An 18,707-nucleotide genomic window follows, 5' to 3' on the forward strand; every position below is an offset into this window, starting at 1 on the left:
TTTGCCTTGACCCCCTGTTCTTCCTATATTTTCTCTCTTGTCTCACCCTTATTCTGGTTCCTTTATGAAATTAAGGAACTCTGTCCCCCAAACTTGCTTTCTCCCTAGACACTAGGTCCCAGACTGAAGGATTCCCGTTGCCCAAATATTCATTGTCCTGGCAGTTTTTTTGTTCTCTCTTACATATTTTCTGCTTATCACATTCGCCTCAGGAGTGGGAGGTGCTCCCTTAGACATCATTCTTAATATTGCACCTGTTAATTAACCTTGCCTCTGTGGAGGAGGGAAGTGGGTGTTTATGGGGATCAATAGCCTCCTTCTTGTTCTCCATCCAGTGGCTCAGAGTATTTCTCTTCCCTTAGAAAATCTGGTACATTCTGTCTTTGATATCTGGTCAGTTTCTCAAAATTACTTTTATGATCAAGATCAGTGGTTCTCAAACTTTTGTTTTCAGTATCTTTATCCTATTAAAAATTATTGAGGATCTCTCCAAAGCATTTTTGTTTATCTGGGTTATATTTATAGACATTTACCATATTGGAAATAAAAACTATTTTTGAATTTGTAGACCCTCTAAAAGGGTTTCAGAGATCCCCAGGATTCTCTAGACCATACTTTGAGAACCACTGATTCAAGATCAATAAAGTTATAGGTGATATCTGCCATGTACCAGGCAGCATGCTGAGCACTGGGGATAGATAGAAAAATCCAAGGCATCCCCTGCCTTTGAAAGAGCTCACCTGTGTAATGTCAGTGTCCCCTTCCTCTGTTCTCATCACAAATCACCTACACTGCTATGATTACCTTCAATAGGTTTCCCTCATTTCCAGTCTCTTTCTGCTCCCCACAGTTGGCAAAATAATCTTCCTACATCCTAAACCTCCTGACCAAGAACCCTCAGGAAGCCTCTATTCTAGGTTAAAATCCCATCTCTTCACATTGGAATCATGCTCCTAGCCTTGTCCCCAACCCTGTGGCAATCTGACTTAGAATTTTTGTATCCTTTTCTCTTAGGAATCTAGCGCAGCAAGCTTGTGCTGGGTAACTAGGAGAACTCCAATTTATTGCCTTCTGTGATCTGTCTCATCTTCAGCCCAAGATGCAAAACCTCTCATAATTTGTTTCCAAACTATCATATCTCTCCACTTCACACATTCTGGCCTGTGTGCTGTTGCCTAAACTGATGCTATTTCCCACCTCCAAGACTTTGCAGAATGCATGTAAAGCAATCCCTCCTCTGCACTATTTCGAATTCCTTGTTGAAATTTTAGCTCAGGATAGTGTCTTTTTTTTTTTATTAAAGCTTTTTATTTTCAAAACACATGTATGGATCATTTTTCAACACTGACCCTTGTAAAACTTTGTGTTCCAAATTTTCCCCTCTTCCCCCTCTCCTAGATGTCAAGCAATCCAATATATATATTGAACATTTAAAAATATGTTATATATTGGATTGCTTGCCATCTAAGGGAGGGAGTGGGAGAGGAAGGGGAACATCTGAAAAATAATCTTGAAACACAAGGCTATATGCAAGGGTCAGTGTTGTCAAATTATCTGTGCATGTGTTTTGAAAACAAAAAGCTTTTAAAAATAAAAATAAAAATATGTATATATATATATATATGTTAAATCCAATATATGTTTACATATTTATGCAATAATCTTGCTGCTCAAGAAAATCAAATAAAAAAGAAAAAAATGAGAAAGAAAATAAAATTCAGGCAAACAATTACAAAAAGAATAAAAAAGCTATGTTGTGATCCATACTCTCTCTGAGTGCAGATGGCTCTTTTCATCACAAGATCATTACAACTACCCTCAATCACCATCAGAATTGATCATCGTATCTGGGTAGTGTCTTAAAGGAAGCCTTCTGTAATCTCAGTTGTTGTTAATGTTGTTTCCATCCTGCTTAAGTTATGATGTATCTGTTTGTCTATTTACATGTTGTTTCTTTCTCAGAATAGGATGTTAGCTCAGAATAGGAGTCAGAGCATTGTCTTTCCTTCTGCCTTTGTATCCTGAACATCTAGTCCAGTGCCTTATACATCATACACACTTTTCATGTGTACTTGTTGGGGTGTGTCTCCTTGCCTACAGTGCTTTGTACTCAGTAGGCGCTTAATGAATGTCATAAAAGAATAAATGATACCTTTTGGGGGCCATCCTAGATGAACTCAAAGGTCCTTTCTATCTCCAAGGCTATCTGACTTTGAAGCATAATGCCCCAAATATCCCCAAGCTGGGCCAGTTTTTGTCCATTTTTCAGGAAAATGACAGCTTTAAATAACTTTTTTTCCTTTTTTCAAATTTTTTTCTGAATCCAATTATACTCTGTGGTATTATTTTGATGGAATAGTTTTAAAAATGTTTTACCAGTATTTTTATAAATATCATTGTCATTTCCCAGTAACCACCTCCCCACATTTGAATACAGTTGAGCCAGACAGACTAATATATTGACTGTGTTTGCTGATGTGTGATCCATTCCACTCCCCTAGTTCACCACATCTTGGCTGGGAGGAGGGCATTATGTCCCCCTTAATTGTCTGGAGTCATGATAGGTCATCACATGGGGCTGGGTTCCCATGACTTTTAGGGTATGTTTTCCTTCACATTATTGCCATCATTCTCTCTTTTAAAAAAAATTTTTTTTTTAATTTTCAAAGCTTTTTATTTTCAAAACACATGCACGGATAATTTGACAACATTGACCCTTGTGTTTCAGATTTTCTCCTTTTCCCCCCATCCCCTCCCCTAGATGCTATCATTCTTTCAGTCCTACTTTTGAGTAGCAGTTTCAGTCCCGATAACAACTCGATATTGTCCCACCTCCACCCCCCAGGATTACGTTGACACAGAGCTCCTGCTTGGCCCGGAGAACGTGAACCAAGACTGCCTGCTGTCCTACGCGAGGGAAGCGGCCGACTTTGCCACCAATTACCAGCTGCCTTCCCTGGACTTCGCCATGAACCACTACGGCCAGCCTGACGTGGCGATGTTTGATTTCACCTCCATGTATGCTTCTGAGAACGCAGCCCTGGTCCGGGAGAGGCAATCCCATCAGCTCCTCGTGGCCTTGGTGGGAGACAGCTTACTAGAGGTACTGTTTGTCTTGGTTTTCTACTTTAGGAGGATAAACTTGGCTTTTAAAGAACCAAGTCTCTGTTACATAATGGGGTGGGTCTTGTTAACTTAAACAGGATCTGATCCATCATGGTTGGCTTGGGGAATGTCTCAGGGAAGACTTTGGCCAGTTGGCAGTTCTCATTAAAGAAAACTTTCTTGGCTTTGTGGAAGCCATTTACTTCCTGGAAAAACAAAGGGAGCCAGCTCTGTATTCTAGCAGGATGAGATTTTGATCCATTTATGTGCATATGTTCACATACAACACCCTTTTTATTTGAAGGAAAAAGTTGAGGTTACTCTTCTCAGTCCCAAGTTGTCCCTTTTTACTCAGATTATTCAGAACAATCGGACTAGAGGAGGTTACCCTTCTCAGTCCCAAGTTGTCCCTTTTTACTCAGATTATTCAGAACAATCGGACTAGAGGAGGTTACCCTTCTCAGACCCAAGTTGTCCCTTTTTACTCAGACTATTCAGAATAATGGGAGCATAGAGGGTAACTGGACAGATCATCCTTATACCATGGAAAGCTGGTTCTCTTCCTGGTTTCCATGACTATGTTTATGAATCTATTAAAAGGCTGGGTTGGTGTAAGAACCATAAGGAACAATGGGGATCTTTAGTATCTTGGCGGCCATCGGATGGTAATTTCTTGGTTGTTTATTCCCCCCAGCCTTTCTGGCCCATGGGTACAGGATGTGCTCGGGGTTTCCTGGCAGCCTTTGATACAGCATGGATGGTGAAGAGTTGGGACCAAGGAATCCCACCCCTTGAGATCCTGGCTGAGCGGTGAGTGCTGACATGGCATGAAGACAAAAGTGGATTGTTGTTTGTACGAAACAGTAAGAAGCCCAGTTTAGTTGGAAGACAGAATTCATTAAGGAGAATGAGCTTTAATAAGCCTTGAAGAATAGATTGGAACCAGGTTGTGAAGGACTTTTAATGCCAAACAGAAAATTCTATTTAATCCTAGAGTAATGGGGAGCCACTGGTGGTTTTTTTTTTCAACTGGAATTCTGCTTTAAAAATGTCACTGTGGGAGATAGAAAGACGGACAGAGACAGAGAAATAAAGCAGAAGAGTTTGTATTTTGCTCCTAAAGGCAGTAGGGGAATACTGACCAGGGATTGATTTCATAATTTATGATTTAGTAATGGACATTTAGATGGCTCAGTGGATAGAGTACTAGTCTCTCCAGGAATCAGAAAGACATCTTCCTGAGTTCAAATCCGGCCTCAGACATTTATTAACTATGTGACTCAGGGCAAGTCACTTAATCCTCTTTGCCTCAGTTTCCTCGTCTGTAAAATGAACTGGAGAAGGAGATGGCAAACTGTTCCAATATCTTTGCCAAGAAAGCTCCATACGGGGTCACAAAGACTTGGTCGGGGCTGAAATGACTCCACAACAACAGATGCTTTAGGAATAGCATTTTGGCAGCTTTGTGGAGGACAGATTGGGGAAGGGAGAGACATAAAGCAGCAAAACTAATTGCCTTTATTTTGGGAAGGCTCCAAGACTTGAATTTATACTTGGTGGTCCAAAAGGCAAAGAGAATATGTTTTAATGGAACTAGGTTCTAAGGGTATCCCTGGCTCCTTTCCTAGAAGAGGGGATTCTTGCATTGGGTAGAAGGTAGGAATGATGTCCTGTTTCTGAATATCACAGTTGTGTGATTTTTACTCCTCTGGGACACTTGTGGCCATGCTTTGTGGGGATGCTTCAGGGATCACAAAAGTTAGAGGAGGGAGACAGACTTTGGAAATAGTGACTAAGCACATGGAGGGCAGCAGGGTGGCTGTGAAGCAGTTATATTAGGGCCACACAACTCCATGGGGCTAGGCTTCTCTTCCCATACACACCCTCCATGCTCTGTCTGCTTACCCCCCTGCAGAGTTCCCATGGGTGGGTGGGCCATGGGGTAGGGGAAATGCTGCTTTTAGGTTTGGGAAACAATAGCTTCTCCCAGGGAAGAGTCCCAGGGCCCCTCAAGCAGTCTCTCACTGTGGTTCTGGTTCCAAACAGGGAGAGTCTTTACCGACTGTTGCCTCAGACGACTCCAGAAAACATCAGTAAGAATTTTGAGCAGTACACTCTTGACCCTGGCACTCGGTACCCAAACCTCAACTCAAACTGTGTCCGGCCTCATCAGGTCAGCCTCTCTCTGGACCCCCTGTCCCTGTGTTGGGTCCTCTTGGCTTGGGCAGGAGAGCATGGGGCAGAATATAAACCCACACCGGCAATTACCCTTCCTCCCTTCTCCTCCCAGCCCAGGACAGTCAAATGGGAAAGTATTCCACATTCTTTCCTCATTACCCAGAGAATAGAAGGAAGTGGTTACTTAGAACTCCTTATGCCATATATGTACTTAGCAAGCCACTTGGACAACATGCCTTGGAGAATGACTGGTCCCTCTCCTCACCCCATCCCTGCAGCCCCATTCCTTCTCCCTGATCTCACCGAGAAATAGCTTTGCTTATTCTACCTTGCTCATCATGCTGTCAGGAACCACTTCCCTCCTCCAGCCATCCAGGCTGATCGAGTGGACATCACGCAAGGAAGCAAGATGTAGGAAATTGGGAGTCAAAAGTCCTGGATGCGAATTCTGCTATTTGCTGCAGGCACCTGGGGCAGGGCTCACTTAGCTCTCTGGGTCATAATTCTCTCGTGTTAAATGAGAAGGCTGTTGTGGATGATCTGTGAGACTTTCTCTACTTCTAAATCTCAATTTTGAAAGCCATATCATTATTTCTTAGCATGGGTTACCAAGAGGTAGCAGCGTATTAATAAGCCAGGCTTGAAATCCATACCATTATTTCTTAGCGTGGGTCCCTGAGAGGTAGCAGTGCAGAATAAGCCAGCCTTCACTGGCTGTCCTGTGTTAGACTGTGTTGTCCAATGATAGAAAAAAGCAAGGAGAAAAAGGAATTGTGAATATGGAGAGAGTGCTTGGTGGATGAAAATGAATCATCGCATGGCAAAGCAGCAAGGGCTGAGGGATGGGGATGGTGGGTAGCAGCAAACCATTGCCCAGTCTTTGCCTCTTTTCAGGTAAAGCATTTATACATTACTACGGAGTTACATCATTTGCCCCTTGAGAGATTGGGCTCTATAAGGAGATCAGTCAGCCTTTCCCGGCGAGGTGAGTCCATTTCATCAGTATTCTCTATGCAATGAGCCCCCATCTATCTTTTAGTTCCTAGCTGGAGAGGGAGATGTGATTACTGGAAGGAGACTGGGGATAGACCTGAAGAATTGAACTGTGGTTCTAGAGGGTGGATCACACTGTCAGCCAGCTTCCTCATTGACCCTCACTGTCACTAGGGTCTTTGAACCCTAGAATATATGTGTATTCTATATTTTCTATATATTCATATATTCTATTACTCATGAGGCAATCAATAGGTTGGCATTTGACTTAACCTCATTTGCCTAGAATGCTTTCTATTATCTGCTGTCCATGTTGCATTTCAACTCCCTTGACTATGTTTAAAATGAATTACTAATATATTTTGTCTTGATACGCTTTTGAACAAACACCAAATGTTCTCCTCACAAAATACTTCCACCCCAAACACCTAAGCAAAACTGCCCCATATGAGACAAGAGAGTGCCTCAGTTTTCATTTTTGAAACCCAACAATTAACAGGAATGAATACATGTTTGACTCTAATAACTTGATATCACATTATCTGTTATACTTATTTGATCTGGGTTTGTTGTCTTTGAGTGGATTATTTATTTATTTATTTTGTGTGGTTTTTGGGGTGAGAGGTGGCCCAGCACATTGGAGAGAGCTGGGCTCAGAGTCCTGGATCCAAGCCCTCCTGCCTCTGACCCATTTACATGGTGTTCCTGGATGGGTCATATTACAACTGGATAACTCTCTGAGAATATTTGTCCTTGTAGAGGAAGTTACTTGCTGGAAGATCACAACACTAATGAAATCCTGGATCTAGGACAATCAAAATCATTTTATGTATTTATTGGTTCGCTTTGTATCACTTTTTGTTAGTCTTTTGCCTTGCTCTGAATTCTTACAACATGTCATTTCTTTTAAGTCAGTCAGGGACTGGTGGGGATAGAGTTCTAGACATGGAACCAAAAAAACTTGAATTCAAATATTCCCTCAGGTGTGTGCTGTGACCCTGAGCAAATCGTTTTATTGCCCTTCAGCCTAAGTTTCCTCATTTGTCAAATGGATATTATAATAGCACCTATTTTCCGAGGATGTTGTGAGGCAAAGAGAATACATATAAAGCACTCTGCCAACTTTAAATATTAGCCAATAATTATAAAAGTCAGTAACAACACACTGTTACATACCAGTATCTCAATTTGTTTAGTCATTCCCCAGTTATTGGGAACGTTTTGTTTTCAACTTTTTATTGTCACAAATAATTTTTGGACAATAAGGGTCTCTTTTTGCTGCCTCTGATTATATATAGTCTAACTTTACATTCTGTCTATGCTTTTGACTCTGATACTCATGTATCTTTGACCTGTGTTTATTTTCTAGTTGTTTCCTGTCGGTTTCCTCATAGAGTATAGGATGTCAAAGGGCAAAGACCAGGTCACCTTCCTTATCATCTGCTTAGTACCTTCTATGGGGTTTTGGATGGATGGATGGATGGAAGGATGGGTGAATAGAGGGATGGATGGATTGATGGATGGATTGGTGGGCAGGTAGATGGTTGGATGGATGGATGGATGGATTCGTAAGTGAGTAGATGGATGGATGGATTGGTGAGTGGGTAATTGGGATTGGATGGATGGATAGATGGATAGATAGATGGATGGTTGGATGGATGGATGAATGGATAGATAGATTGATGGATGGATAGATGATTGGATGGATGGATTTGTGGGTGAGTAGGATGGCTGGATTGGTGAATGGGTAGATGGGATTGGATGGATGGATGGATGAATGGATGAGTGGGTGGGTGGATGAGTGTAACTACTTCCCAATTATAGCCACCAAGCATTTTAGCCTAGATTACCATTTGCCTCAGAAGCCATCTTTCCACCTAGACTCAGAGGCCTAGGAAAGGAGCAGAATAAAGCAAAGGAGGATATCTATGGACAGATATTTCCTCTGAGCTCCTTTGTTTCACAATTCTAATGTGTAGAGGGGAGTAAAAGCCTAGCATGGCACACATGTATGAGGCAATGTGATACAGAGGAATCAGAATGTCCGGGTTTAACAACCAGTCCTAGTTCAAACTTGCTACCTGTGTGACTTTGAGTGAGCCATACAACCTCCATGTATATCCATCAAGTAGGAGAAGTAGACTAGATGGGCCTCCAAGGTCCTTTCCACGTCCATTACTCTGGCCCAGTGGTCCTATGAATGATGGGAAATCTTTATCAATGATCTTTGCTCAAACTGTAGAATCCGACATTCGTCCCAACAAGCTTTTAACCTGGTGTCAGAAGCAGACCGAAGGCTACCAACATGTCAACGTCACGGATCTGACCACCTCCTGGAGAAGTGGTCTTGCCTTATGTGCCCTTATTCATCGCTTCAGACCAGAACTCATGTGAGTATTTAGGCCCTGACAACTCATAGCAGAGGTCTCTGGGAGAGAAGTTGGTATAAGATTTAAAGTAGGATAGACCACTGGAAATTCTAATTATGAAATAATCAGATCTTCACTATTGGGGCTTTGAGGGAAACCCTTGAATTTGTGGGGCCCTCCCTGTTTCCCCTGCTGGATGTTGGCAATTGCTCCACTTCTCTGAGGAGCCAGAGTGGGGATTATCTGGTAAATCACCTTCCCGTCTCACTATCTTATTCTTAAATTTTGATCATCCAGTCAATCAATAAGCTTTTATTTCAATTTTTATTCAATTTTCTAATAAACATTTTCTAAATGCCCACTATGTTCAAGGCACTAGATACAGCGCCAAAAATAAAACATGCTTTTTCTCAAGAAGCTTATGTTCTACTTGGGGGAAACCATTATAGATTAATTGATGAAAAATGTACACAAATAAATATTGATTAGTGTTTGCTGTATGATATACATAGTCATTATAGTAAGTACATAGTAAATGCAAAGTCATTCCAGGGTTAGTAAGAGTACTAATGAGTGAAGGGGAAAGAGGATTAGTATGCTGTAGTGGAGCTGGGTTTTAGTTTCCTCATCTTTCAAATAAGGGACTCAGATTCAACAACTTCTGAGATCCCATAAAGATCTGTGTCTGTGATCCAAATTATTTTGTATTTACTTGGTGTTTTATGTTTAACTCTCTGTGTAGATGTTCATTCCCTCAAGAAGCTTTTAACGTAGTATTTATCAGCCCTTTCAGCAGCACGATGGCAAAATGTATAGAGTGCCAGGCTTAGAGTCTTCCTGAGTTCAAATCCAGCCTCAGATACTTATTAGCTGTGTAACCCTGGGCAGCTCCCTTCACCCTCATCTGTAAAATAAGCTGGAGAAGAAGATGGTAAACTACTCCGGTATCTCTGCCAAGAAGGGTCACGAAGTGTCAGACATGATTAAAATAATTGAACAACAACTACTAGCTCTTGATGGAAGTAAATACTCACTTTTTTCCCTGTGTATTCTGAGCTTCATCACCGTGACTGGCACAGAATAGGCTCTAAATAAATACTTATTGAACTGATGAAGTAATTTCAGAATTCTGGTATCTTCCAATGACTCTGGGTATTTAATTATATCATATTGACAAGTCTATTTAGGAGTGTGGAGGTTTGGCTTTTGAGGGTGGTCAGAGGAAGCTACTCTCCCTTATCCTTTTGACTTTTCTCACATTATTCCCTAGCAATTTTGATTCTTTGAATGAAGAAGATGCCATTGGGAACAACCAGTTGGCATTTGACATTGCAGAGCAGGAGTTTGGAATCCCCCCCATGACCACAGGCAAAGAGATGGCATCTGCCCAGGAGCCAGATAAGCTCAGTCTGGTCATGTATCTCTCTAAGTTCTATGAGCTGTTTCGAGGGACACCTCTCAGACCTGTTGGTAAGAATCCTATGAATATCTTGCTTTTCAGAAAAATTCAGCATTTTGTTCAGGGTTTTCAAGTCTTTCCTTAAAATTGAGCCCACGTCTCATCTCTCCTGACTAGTGAAAAAGCATTTTGGAAACATTGGGCTCCTACCTTCTCTCCCACTTGCCAAAAGGGATGCCCTTATAGTCTAAGGGGAGGACCTAGAGCCTACTAGCTCATCTTGTCCCTTTATCACACCCCTTTTTCAGGGTACCTTTTTCTCTCACCCACTTTCTCTGGTGTTCTTTGGGCTGTCTACATGATGTCATAGAAATGAACTTATGTGAGCTCAGGTATCCCCTCCTTGCTTTAAAGGGAATGTCAGTTCTCGTTGGACCTGCCTGGGCAGAGATGTTGTGATGTCTCTCTGTGTCCCCTGCCCAATCTCTAATTCCCTTTTCAGCTCCAGGGCCCTGGAACCTCAGGTGCCATTCTGGATTCTTCCCAGAATACACTTAGGGAATCACATTTGGTTCCTTAGTATAAAAACTCATCTCAGACCTATTGATAAATCATTGTTAAGCTCTTAATTTCACTCTTTTTTCTTTTTCTAACAGATTCTTTGGGTAAAAATTATGGAGAAAATGGTGACCTTAGCTTAGCCAAATCATCTATTTTTAATAACTATCTCAACCTAACGTTCCCCAGGAAGCGGACACCACGGGTGAGTCTGTGTTCTCAGCTTTGCTTTTTTTTTTTTTCTCTTTGAGGCAGGGAAAAATTTGGTGTCTGTTGCTAATTTTTCTATTTATTTTAGCCTAATGTATATTCCCTGGTGAGTATTTTGTTTATTTCACTTTCATAACTCTTGATGTTTCAGTCAATCTTTTTCCTGTTTTTTATAACTTATTTTAGAAAGTCTTAGGAGATTCCTGGGAAGGCATAGGCAGGGATATAATGGTAAACGTTAAAGCAACTAGTTTTCCCCACAAAAAAAAATTACGAATGCTTACTAAAAATTTAATAATCAGCTCTTATAAATGGTTTGATCTGGCTCCAGAAAACCCCTGAGCAGAGAGGACCTGAAAACTCTTATCCAAGGATGGTTTTTTAAATAAATTGGATTAGCCCTGTCTCTTCAGGCTATTTGCCCCAGAGAAGTCTCTTCTCTGTGTTTCCTTCCCACATGGTTCTGTGTAGCCTTGTCCTGGAAGGATCTTTCACTTGCTAAATATTTGAGACTTGCAATAATAATATCAGTTGATTTCCTGACCATAAAGAGTTGCAACTTTACCTCCCCAATTCTGGACAGTTATGAGACTCCCAGAATGTTAGAGCTAGAAAGGCCCCAAGGGACCAATTTCTCCAGTCTCCTCATTCTCCTCAGCTGCCTCGGAAGAAAAAACTTGGAAAGAAATGGATTTGATTAATATCGCACAGATTAATGGCAGAGCTGGTTTTGATTCCAAGTGTTCTGATAGTTGGCACACATCTTTTCCCAGTGTAACAAAATGCCTGCATTCATTCATATATTCCTTATTTATTTCTTTGTCTATTTGTATGTATTATTTTGACTTTTAAAGATCGGTGTGTGCTGATAAATGTATAAAAGCCAGCTCAAGAAAATGTTGAATGACACTTTTTAAAAAATTAATTTCCCCCCAATTACATGTAAAAATAGTTAACATTTAAAACAAAAGTTTTGAGTTCCAAATTCTCTTCTTCCCCATTCCTGGGATACGAGCCAATCTGATCTGGATTATTCATGTACAATCCATCAGTTCTGAGCTCTTTTGCGCAGCAGTGTGCTGGATGTTGTGGGGAATCCAGAAGGAGGGTAGCATGTAGCTCTTGGCTTCCTGGAGCTTTCTGTCTAGTTGGAGAGAAAAACTACACCCTCACTTACAGTAAATGACTTGGACAGTGGGGATGTGGGCCAGAATTGGAGTGAAGAGAAGGAAGAAGTTATTGTGATTGGGGACAGGAGGAGATGATAAAATTTGGAGACAGCATAAGCAAAGGCTTAATGGGCACTTCTCTCACCCAGAACAAGCTTTACAAAGTAAGAGGTGTAGTGAGGGAGGCTTTGAGATACTATCAGGTCTGTCTGCCTCCTATGCTCTGAGAGCTTCTCGGTGCAAGTTTAACAAGATTTGGCAGCAGAAAGTTTCAGTGGCAGCAACCAGGTTGAGGTCAAAGTGATGCTAGGGGAAGAACTCAATTCCTAGGAAGACAGCCGAGGGACTGCAAGGGACCAAGCCCCTTCTTCTCACAGATGAAGAAACAGACCCAAGATCACACTGAGAATCAAGTGGGATTTGAACCCAGCTCCCCTCGACTCCCAAATCCTGCTTTAATGCCCTGTAATTCAATTCTCTGGAAGAATCCTATTGGATTGCACAGATAAACAACTACTTGGAGGAGAGCCTAATAGCATCCTTGAGATTTATTTAAGTACAGTGTCATAGATTTAGAACTGGAAGGAGTCTTAGAACTATCTCATTCAACCTTCTCATGGCACTGACGCAGAGATAGGGCTGAAGTGACTTGCTCAGGGTTAATAATGGTCTGAGACAGCATTTGAACCCAGGACTTCCTTATTCCAAGTCATCTACTTGGCCCCACTAATTCTCAAGGCTTAGAGGGAAGAAATGGTGATACCATCCACCTGCCAAGCTCTGTTTTGAGTCATGGTTTCTCTTGTTCCCTAATTTATGCTCCATCATTTGAAAACAAATTACCAGTGTTCTGGCCAGAGTGTTAGGTGGATTTCAGCGTCTTTCTTGAGGTTCCCAGAAAGCATGTTCAAATGAGAAAACAGTTCTTTCTTTCTCTTTTTTTAATCTTTATAGCATTTTAATTTTTCCCAATTACATAAATTACATTCACCTATATAAGATTTTTCTCCCTCCCTCTCCCTAAAACAGCAAGCAATCTCATATAGCTTATACACATACAATTGTGTTAACCACATTTATGTTGTAAAAGAAGAATCAGAGCAAAAGGAAAAAAATCATGAGAAAGGGAAAAAAACCTAAAGTGAAAATAGCATACCTTTATCTGTATTCAGACTCCATAATTCTTTGTCTGGATGTAGATAGCATTTTCTATTATGAGTCCCTTGGAATTTTCTTAGATCACCACATTGCTGAGAAGAGCTGAGTCTATTATAGCTGATTATTGCACAATGTTGTTGTTACTGTGTACAATGTTCTCCTGGTTCTCACTTCACTCAGCATCAGTTCATGTAAGTCTCTCCAGGCTTTTCTTTTCTTATAGCCATGGTATTCCATCACATTCAAGTACTACAGCTTGTTCAGCCTTTTGCCCATTGATGAGCATGCCCTCGATTTCCAGTTCTTTGCCACCACAAAGAGCTGTTGTAAATATTTTTGTTACTGTGGGCCCTTTCCCTTTTATGTGATTTCTTTGGGATACAGATCTAATAGTGATATTGTTGGATCGGAGAGTATGCACAATTTTATTATAACCCTTTGTCCATAGTTCCAAATTGCTCTCCAGAATGGTTTTTCCAGAATCAGTTCGCAAGAAAACAGTTTTTAAAAATGAAAATTAAAATTTTTAAAAAAGAAAGAATAGTTCTTTCTACTGTACCACACTGTACTTAACTTACACTGAAAACTGATTATATTAAGATCACTCATAATCCCTCTTCCACTCCTTTGAGAGTCCATAGCTCTACTCTTCCCTCCTGTGCCCTTAGCCACATCAGAATGAGACAGCCCCCAACTCTGCTTTGAGAATACTTCTCTGTGGAAATGGAATCAGGGGGCTAGTTTTCTGGATTTCTCCTATAAAATGACCCACAGATCTGACAATTACAACAAACCTCCCGGTCACCCTCAGGCAACATTTGTGGTAATCGCAGGATCAAAATATTTCCTCCTTTTACTTATCATTTCACTCCCCTATTCACTCCACAGCTGCTAAGAACAGAGGAAACTGGGTGAGGAACGTTTGAACCTTTTACTCACCCCTCCTTTGTTTACAGAAGAATGGAAATTAAATAGCTCTTACCAAGTCAGGCTCTGAAAATTGAGTGGCTCTCAGTAATCATCAAGGCGGACTTTGGGGACCAGTGCATTCTACCGTCTTGATTTAATGTGCTCCAGACCAGAAGACTAATTTGTAGAGCTCAGCTTCTCCCCCACAATACCATCCTCCCTTAGTTCTTCAGTTTCCTTCCGCTTTTTAGTTCTACTATCCCCTCATTCTCCTTTCTTTTGAAAAAATGATTTTTTTTTTAGAGTTAGCTTCTACTGGCTCACAAAAGCTGGTTGTTAAATTTTCAGTGTGATCATCTACACCTCAGAAACTGGCAAATGCTACAAGCCAGGATTTGGTTTATTATTTAGTTGATTGTCTATATTTAAGAAAATGGTGGAGAAAATATTAACAATATAGAGTAAACTCAAAAGTGTGTCCAGCTTCCTTTTTCCTTTCCTCCTGGAGAGCTGGATGTTAAATACATATCCCGAATCATACTCATTGCATATATTATTTTTGTGGCCTTGCTTATTTTTCCCTTTATTGTATTCATACACATCCTTCTTATTCATCATCTCTTATAGCATAATGCCCTTCCTGTATCTGTCTACCCTGATTTCTTCAGCTATTTCCTAGCTGATGGGTACCTGTTTGGTTTCTATTTTTTTGCTGTTTGCATTTTGGTGTAATGGAGCCTTTCTCTCTGTTTTTCACTTCACATGTATGTGTGTGTGTGTGTGTGTATATATATATGTGTGTGTGTGTGTGTGTGTGTGTGTATATGTCTAGTAGAGGGATTTCTGATTTAAAGGCATATATATATATATATATATATATATAAAATGTATATAGAGCCTTTCTCTCTGTTTTTGACTTTATATATATATATATATATATATATATATATGTCTAGTAGAAGGATATCTTATTTAAAGGCATATATATATACACACACAAATATATATGTATATGTTTAGTAGAGGGATTTCTGATTTAAAGGCATATATATATATGTAACGTATATAGAGCCTTTCTCTCTGTTTTTGACTTCTTATATATATTATATTATATATATATATGTCTAGTAGAAGGATTTCTGATTTAAAGACATATATATAGTGCATTTAGAGCTTTTCTCTTTGTTTTTCATTTCCATATATATTATATTATGGTATATATATGTATATATGTGTGTGTGTGTCTAATAGAGGGATTTCTGACTTAAAGGAGCTATTCTTTTCATTGTGTATATATTTGCTAGAAGCCAGTTGCCTTGACACTCTTTCTTATCCATGTGCCTGAAACCCTTGAACCCATCCAGTAACATACAATATGTGTTCAACAAAGGGTCTCTTTCTTTGGACTTCTGTGGCTTGACCTCTGGTCATGTAGCTAGAAGGTGTGTCTTTGCTACCCGTCTTTGCCTCTTTTCAATCCACACAGGAATTGTTCCCCGTGTCAACCTGTGCTCTGAGGACTTTGTCAGAACAGAGTCACTAAGGTGTGATAGATTTCATGGACTCTTTTGTTCTCATTCTCCCTCACTGATCTTTCTCTTGCTGGAAACACCTGGAGCACTGACTCACTTCCTCATTGGCAGCTTAGGTGTGTTTGTTATTTCCTCATTGGGAAATGAGATGGTTTCCTAGAATCACAGAGTCTCCTGGCTGGAAGACACGTCAGAGATCACCTGAATCAGCAATCCCTTCTGACCCAAGTAAACAATTGTCCAATTTCTGCTTGGTTCCACCAACCAAAGCAGCCTCCTTATTTGTCAGACGATCGCCTTCTCCTGAGCCAAAATCTGTCTCCGTATAATTTCCCCTCCTTGGGTCTGGGTCTTTCCGATTCCAGTTGAATAAGGTTAATCCCTCTTTCACATACATATTCATGTCATGTCATCTTTAATCTGGGTTCCTTTATTCTTGAATGACACAGTTTTGAGTCCCCTTACCATTGCAGCGACTCATCCTTGGGTCTATATCCTTTCTACAATACGGTAGCAGGACTGATTATGGAACTCCAGATAAATCTGATCAGCATGTAGAATAGTACAAATGAGGGTCTCATTGCTCCACTTCTAGGCTCTGTACTTCTACTAATGTAGCCTCAGAGCAGGTTAATTCTTCCTGGCAGCAACATAGTGTTGATTCATATTGGGCTTGGATTCCATTGAAATCCCTAATTCTTTTTCACATGAACCATTTTCAAGTCATCCCTTTCAGATGAATTTTATGCTTCTGAATTTTAGAAACTAAGCATATGACCTTATGGTTATTTGGGGTTTTTTGTTTTAAATTTCCTATTACTAACTTCAGTCCATTGTTCCAACTTCTTAAAATATCTTTTTGGCATTCATTTACAAATTTGATAAGCATGCCATTTGTATGTATCTTTTGACCACAAGAGGATTTTGAACTGATCCCTGAAGTAATTCACTAGAGACTTTCTTACAAGATGATGTGATTCCATAATCACATCATCCTCAGTCATTCATTCAATTTTAAATCCACATAATTAATCTAGTTTATATCTCTATCACCTCCTTCTCTTGCCTAATTTGGTTGGATTCGGTTTTATCTAAAGTTCTTGCTGGTTCTAATATTCTGTGATACAATGAGGGTTTAGGACATGCGTCTGGTGTCCCATAGGGCAGCTCACTTTTCCCCAGGATGCAGAGCCAAGGGTACAATGAAATATAAAATAGAAAACATGCCTTTAATTTGTTTTTTTAAAAAAACCAGATGTTGCCCAGTGTCCAGTCTTACTGATGTCCAGTCCATGGATGTCATTTGGGTTGTCCCCAGTTCACGCAAATTCTATCCATGGAGAAGAATTTTCAATAGCCCTGGGATCTTCCCTTGGTAGACTAAGCCGGCCCAGGACAGACGCCTCTTCCCTATTGCTAATTGACTCCAACATAACTTGCGTGCTCATCTCCATTCCGCACTCAGTTTCTGTAGAACTAGAGTCCCCCATCAGACATTCTTCTCTCTTATTCTATCCTCTCCCATCTTTATGCCTTTGCCCATCCCAAAGGTAGACTATCATGGATTATTCCTCTATACCTGACTATTAAATCCCTACTTTTCTTTTCTTTTTTTTTTTAATTTTTTTGTTATAATAACAAATCCCTACTTTTCTTCCAAGCTAAGCTCAGATGTAGCCTCCATGAATCTGAATAATTTCTTAGTTATCCTCTGTTTACTAATAACATTTTGCCTAGACCTGCTCTTAATCCCATACTGCTCTGTGCCATATTTATATTCGTGCCTTGTTTCACTTCCCACCCCACCAAAGTCCTTGCCAGCAGAGACTTTGCCATTTTAAAAAATCTCTGTATTCCTCAGACTGAGCACAGTATCTTGCAAAACCATCAGCAAGCATTTATTAAGCAACTACTGTATACCAGGCACCATTCTAGGCATTGGAGATACAGAGATTATAGTTTAATAGATATTAGCACTTAGCACTTAGCACACTGCCCGGCACAGAGTAAGTGACTCATAAATGCTTATTGCCTGACTAACTGATCTCCAGGCATCCCATTAATCTAAGGATGCTTTTCTAAAAAACTCATTTATATGGAAATGCCAGGTTTCATATATGTGATAGCCTGGCTTCAGGTGAAGATTGGAATTGGCCCCACGGGTTCCCCAACCACATAGGGTGGTGACATCTCTACAGAGAGACAGGATTGCCTCTTTCTCCTGATCCTGCTCCAAGCCCTTCCCATCTGGGCCTATGGGCCCTTGATAAGTCCATCCTGTGCTCCTCCTGCTGTCAGCATATTTTATTTTACATCTGTGGCTCTTTTCCTATTGCCTGACTGCCATTAATTTTTAAAAATCTTTTCCAGAGTGACCTTGATTTTCACCCACAGGGGACAGACGAATGGGCTTTCATTATATGAGCATCACTGCCTTTGAGTCCTCTGGAGGAAAAAAAAAATGTGTATATTCATCTTGAGTCCTTCTTAGTTCACCTTCACACTGTTTTTACCCTGGAAGCTTCCATAGCCCACCCATCCCTTTATAGAGAGGCAGTAGAAAGAATAATCTGTAGTAGAACCAGAGTTGGTACATCTTTGTTTTTTAGGTTGAGGATGAAAATAAGCTTGGGAAGAGCTTAGGGCATTATGAGATTATTAAAAAAAAGCTTCTGGCAGCTCGAGACATGACTCTGATTTTTGGAATTGAATGGATGAATGAATAGGCATTTAATAAGGTCTGTCAGTCAAATCAATAAGTATTTATTAAGCGCTAGGCTGGCAAAGGAAGGCAAGGAATGAAAGGCAAGCGAGCTCTCAGTATCTATCCCAGCATTACTCATTGGTCTGGTGTGGGGGTCCTTTGAATGCCTCCTCTGGCAGAAGGCATCTAATGGCAGGGGTCGTTTCTGTTGTAAATGATCAAAACCCTGGAGAAAAGCAAAGTCTTCCAGGTTATAGTTAAAATCCAAAGCATTGAGGATGATGGCAGCCAAGCCGAACTCTAGAGGTTGGAAAGTCAGTCCATGGAGCCTCAACAATCATCTTGGACTAGGTTTATTTGAGGATATTAAGTCTGTTGCCAGGTGGCTTGCAGGTTAGTTAATATTTTGCTAGGAAACAATTG

At 40.5% G+C, this 18,707-nt stretch overlaps 1 protein-coding gene across 14 annotated transcripts in view; it reads left to right on the forward strand.

Moving 5' to 3' along the window:
• Positions 1-18,707, forward strand: part of MICAL2 (microtubule associated monooxygenase, calponin and LIM domain containing 2) — a 296,098-nt gene that overhangs the window by 153,597 nt on the left and 123,794 nt on the right. For all 14 annotated transcript variants that reach the window (XM_031944246.1, XM_031944245.1, XM_031944242.1 and 11 more), the window contains exons 8-14: positions 2,846-3,103; positions 3,800-3,915; positions 5,152-5,278; positions 6,178-6,268; positions 8,519-8,666; positions 9,916-10,115; positions 10,701-10,807. In XM_031944246.1, the coding sequence (XP_031800106.1) occupies positions 2,846-3,103; positions 3,800-3,915; positions 5,152-5,278; positions 6,178-6,268; positions 8,519-8,666; positions 9,916-10,115; positions 10,701-10,807 (1,047 nt within the window). The remainder of the gene's footprint in view (positions 1-2,845; positions 3,104-3,799; positions 3,916-5,151; positions 5,279-6,177; positions 6,269-8,518; positions 8,667-9,915; positions 10,116-10,700; positions 10,808-18,707) is intronic.

The sequence above is a fragment of the Sarcophilus harrisii genome, chromosome 6 (genome assembly GCF_902635505.1).
Source record: "Sarcophilus harrisii chromosome 6, mSarHar1.11, whole genome shotgun sequence".
In the NCBI taxonomy this organism is placed as follows: domain Eukaryota; kingdom Metazoa; phylum Chordata; class Mammalia; order Dasyuromorphia; family Dasyuridae; genus Sarcophilus; species Sarcophilus harrisii.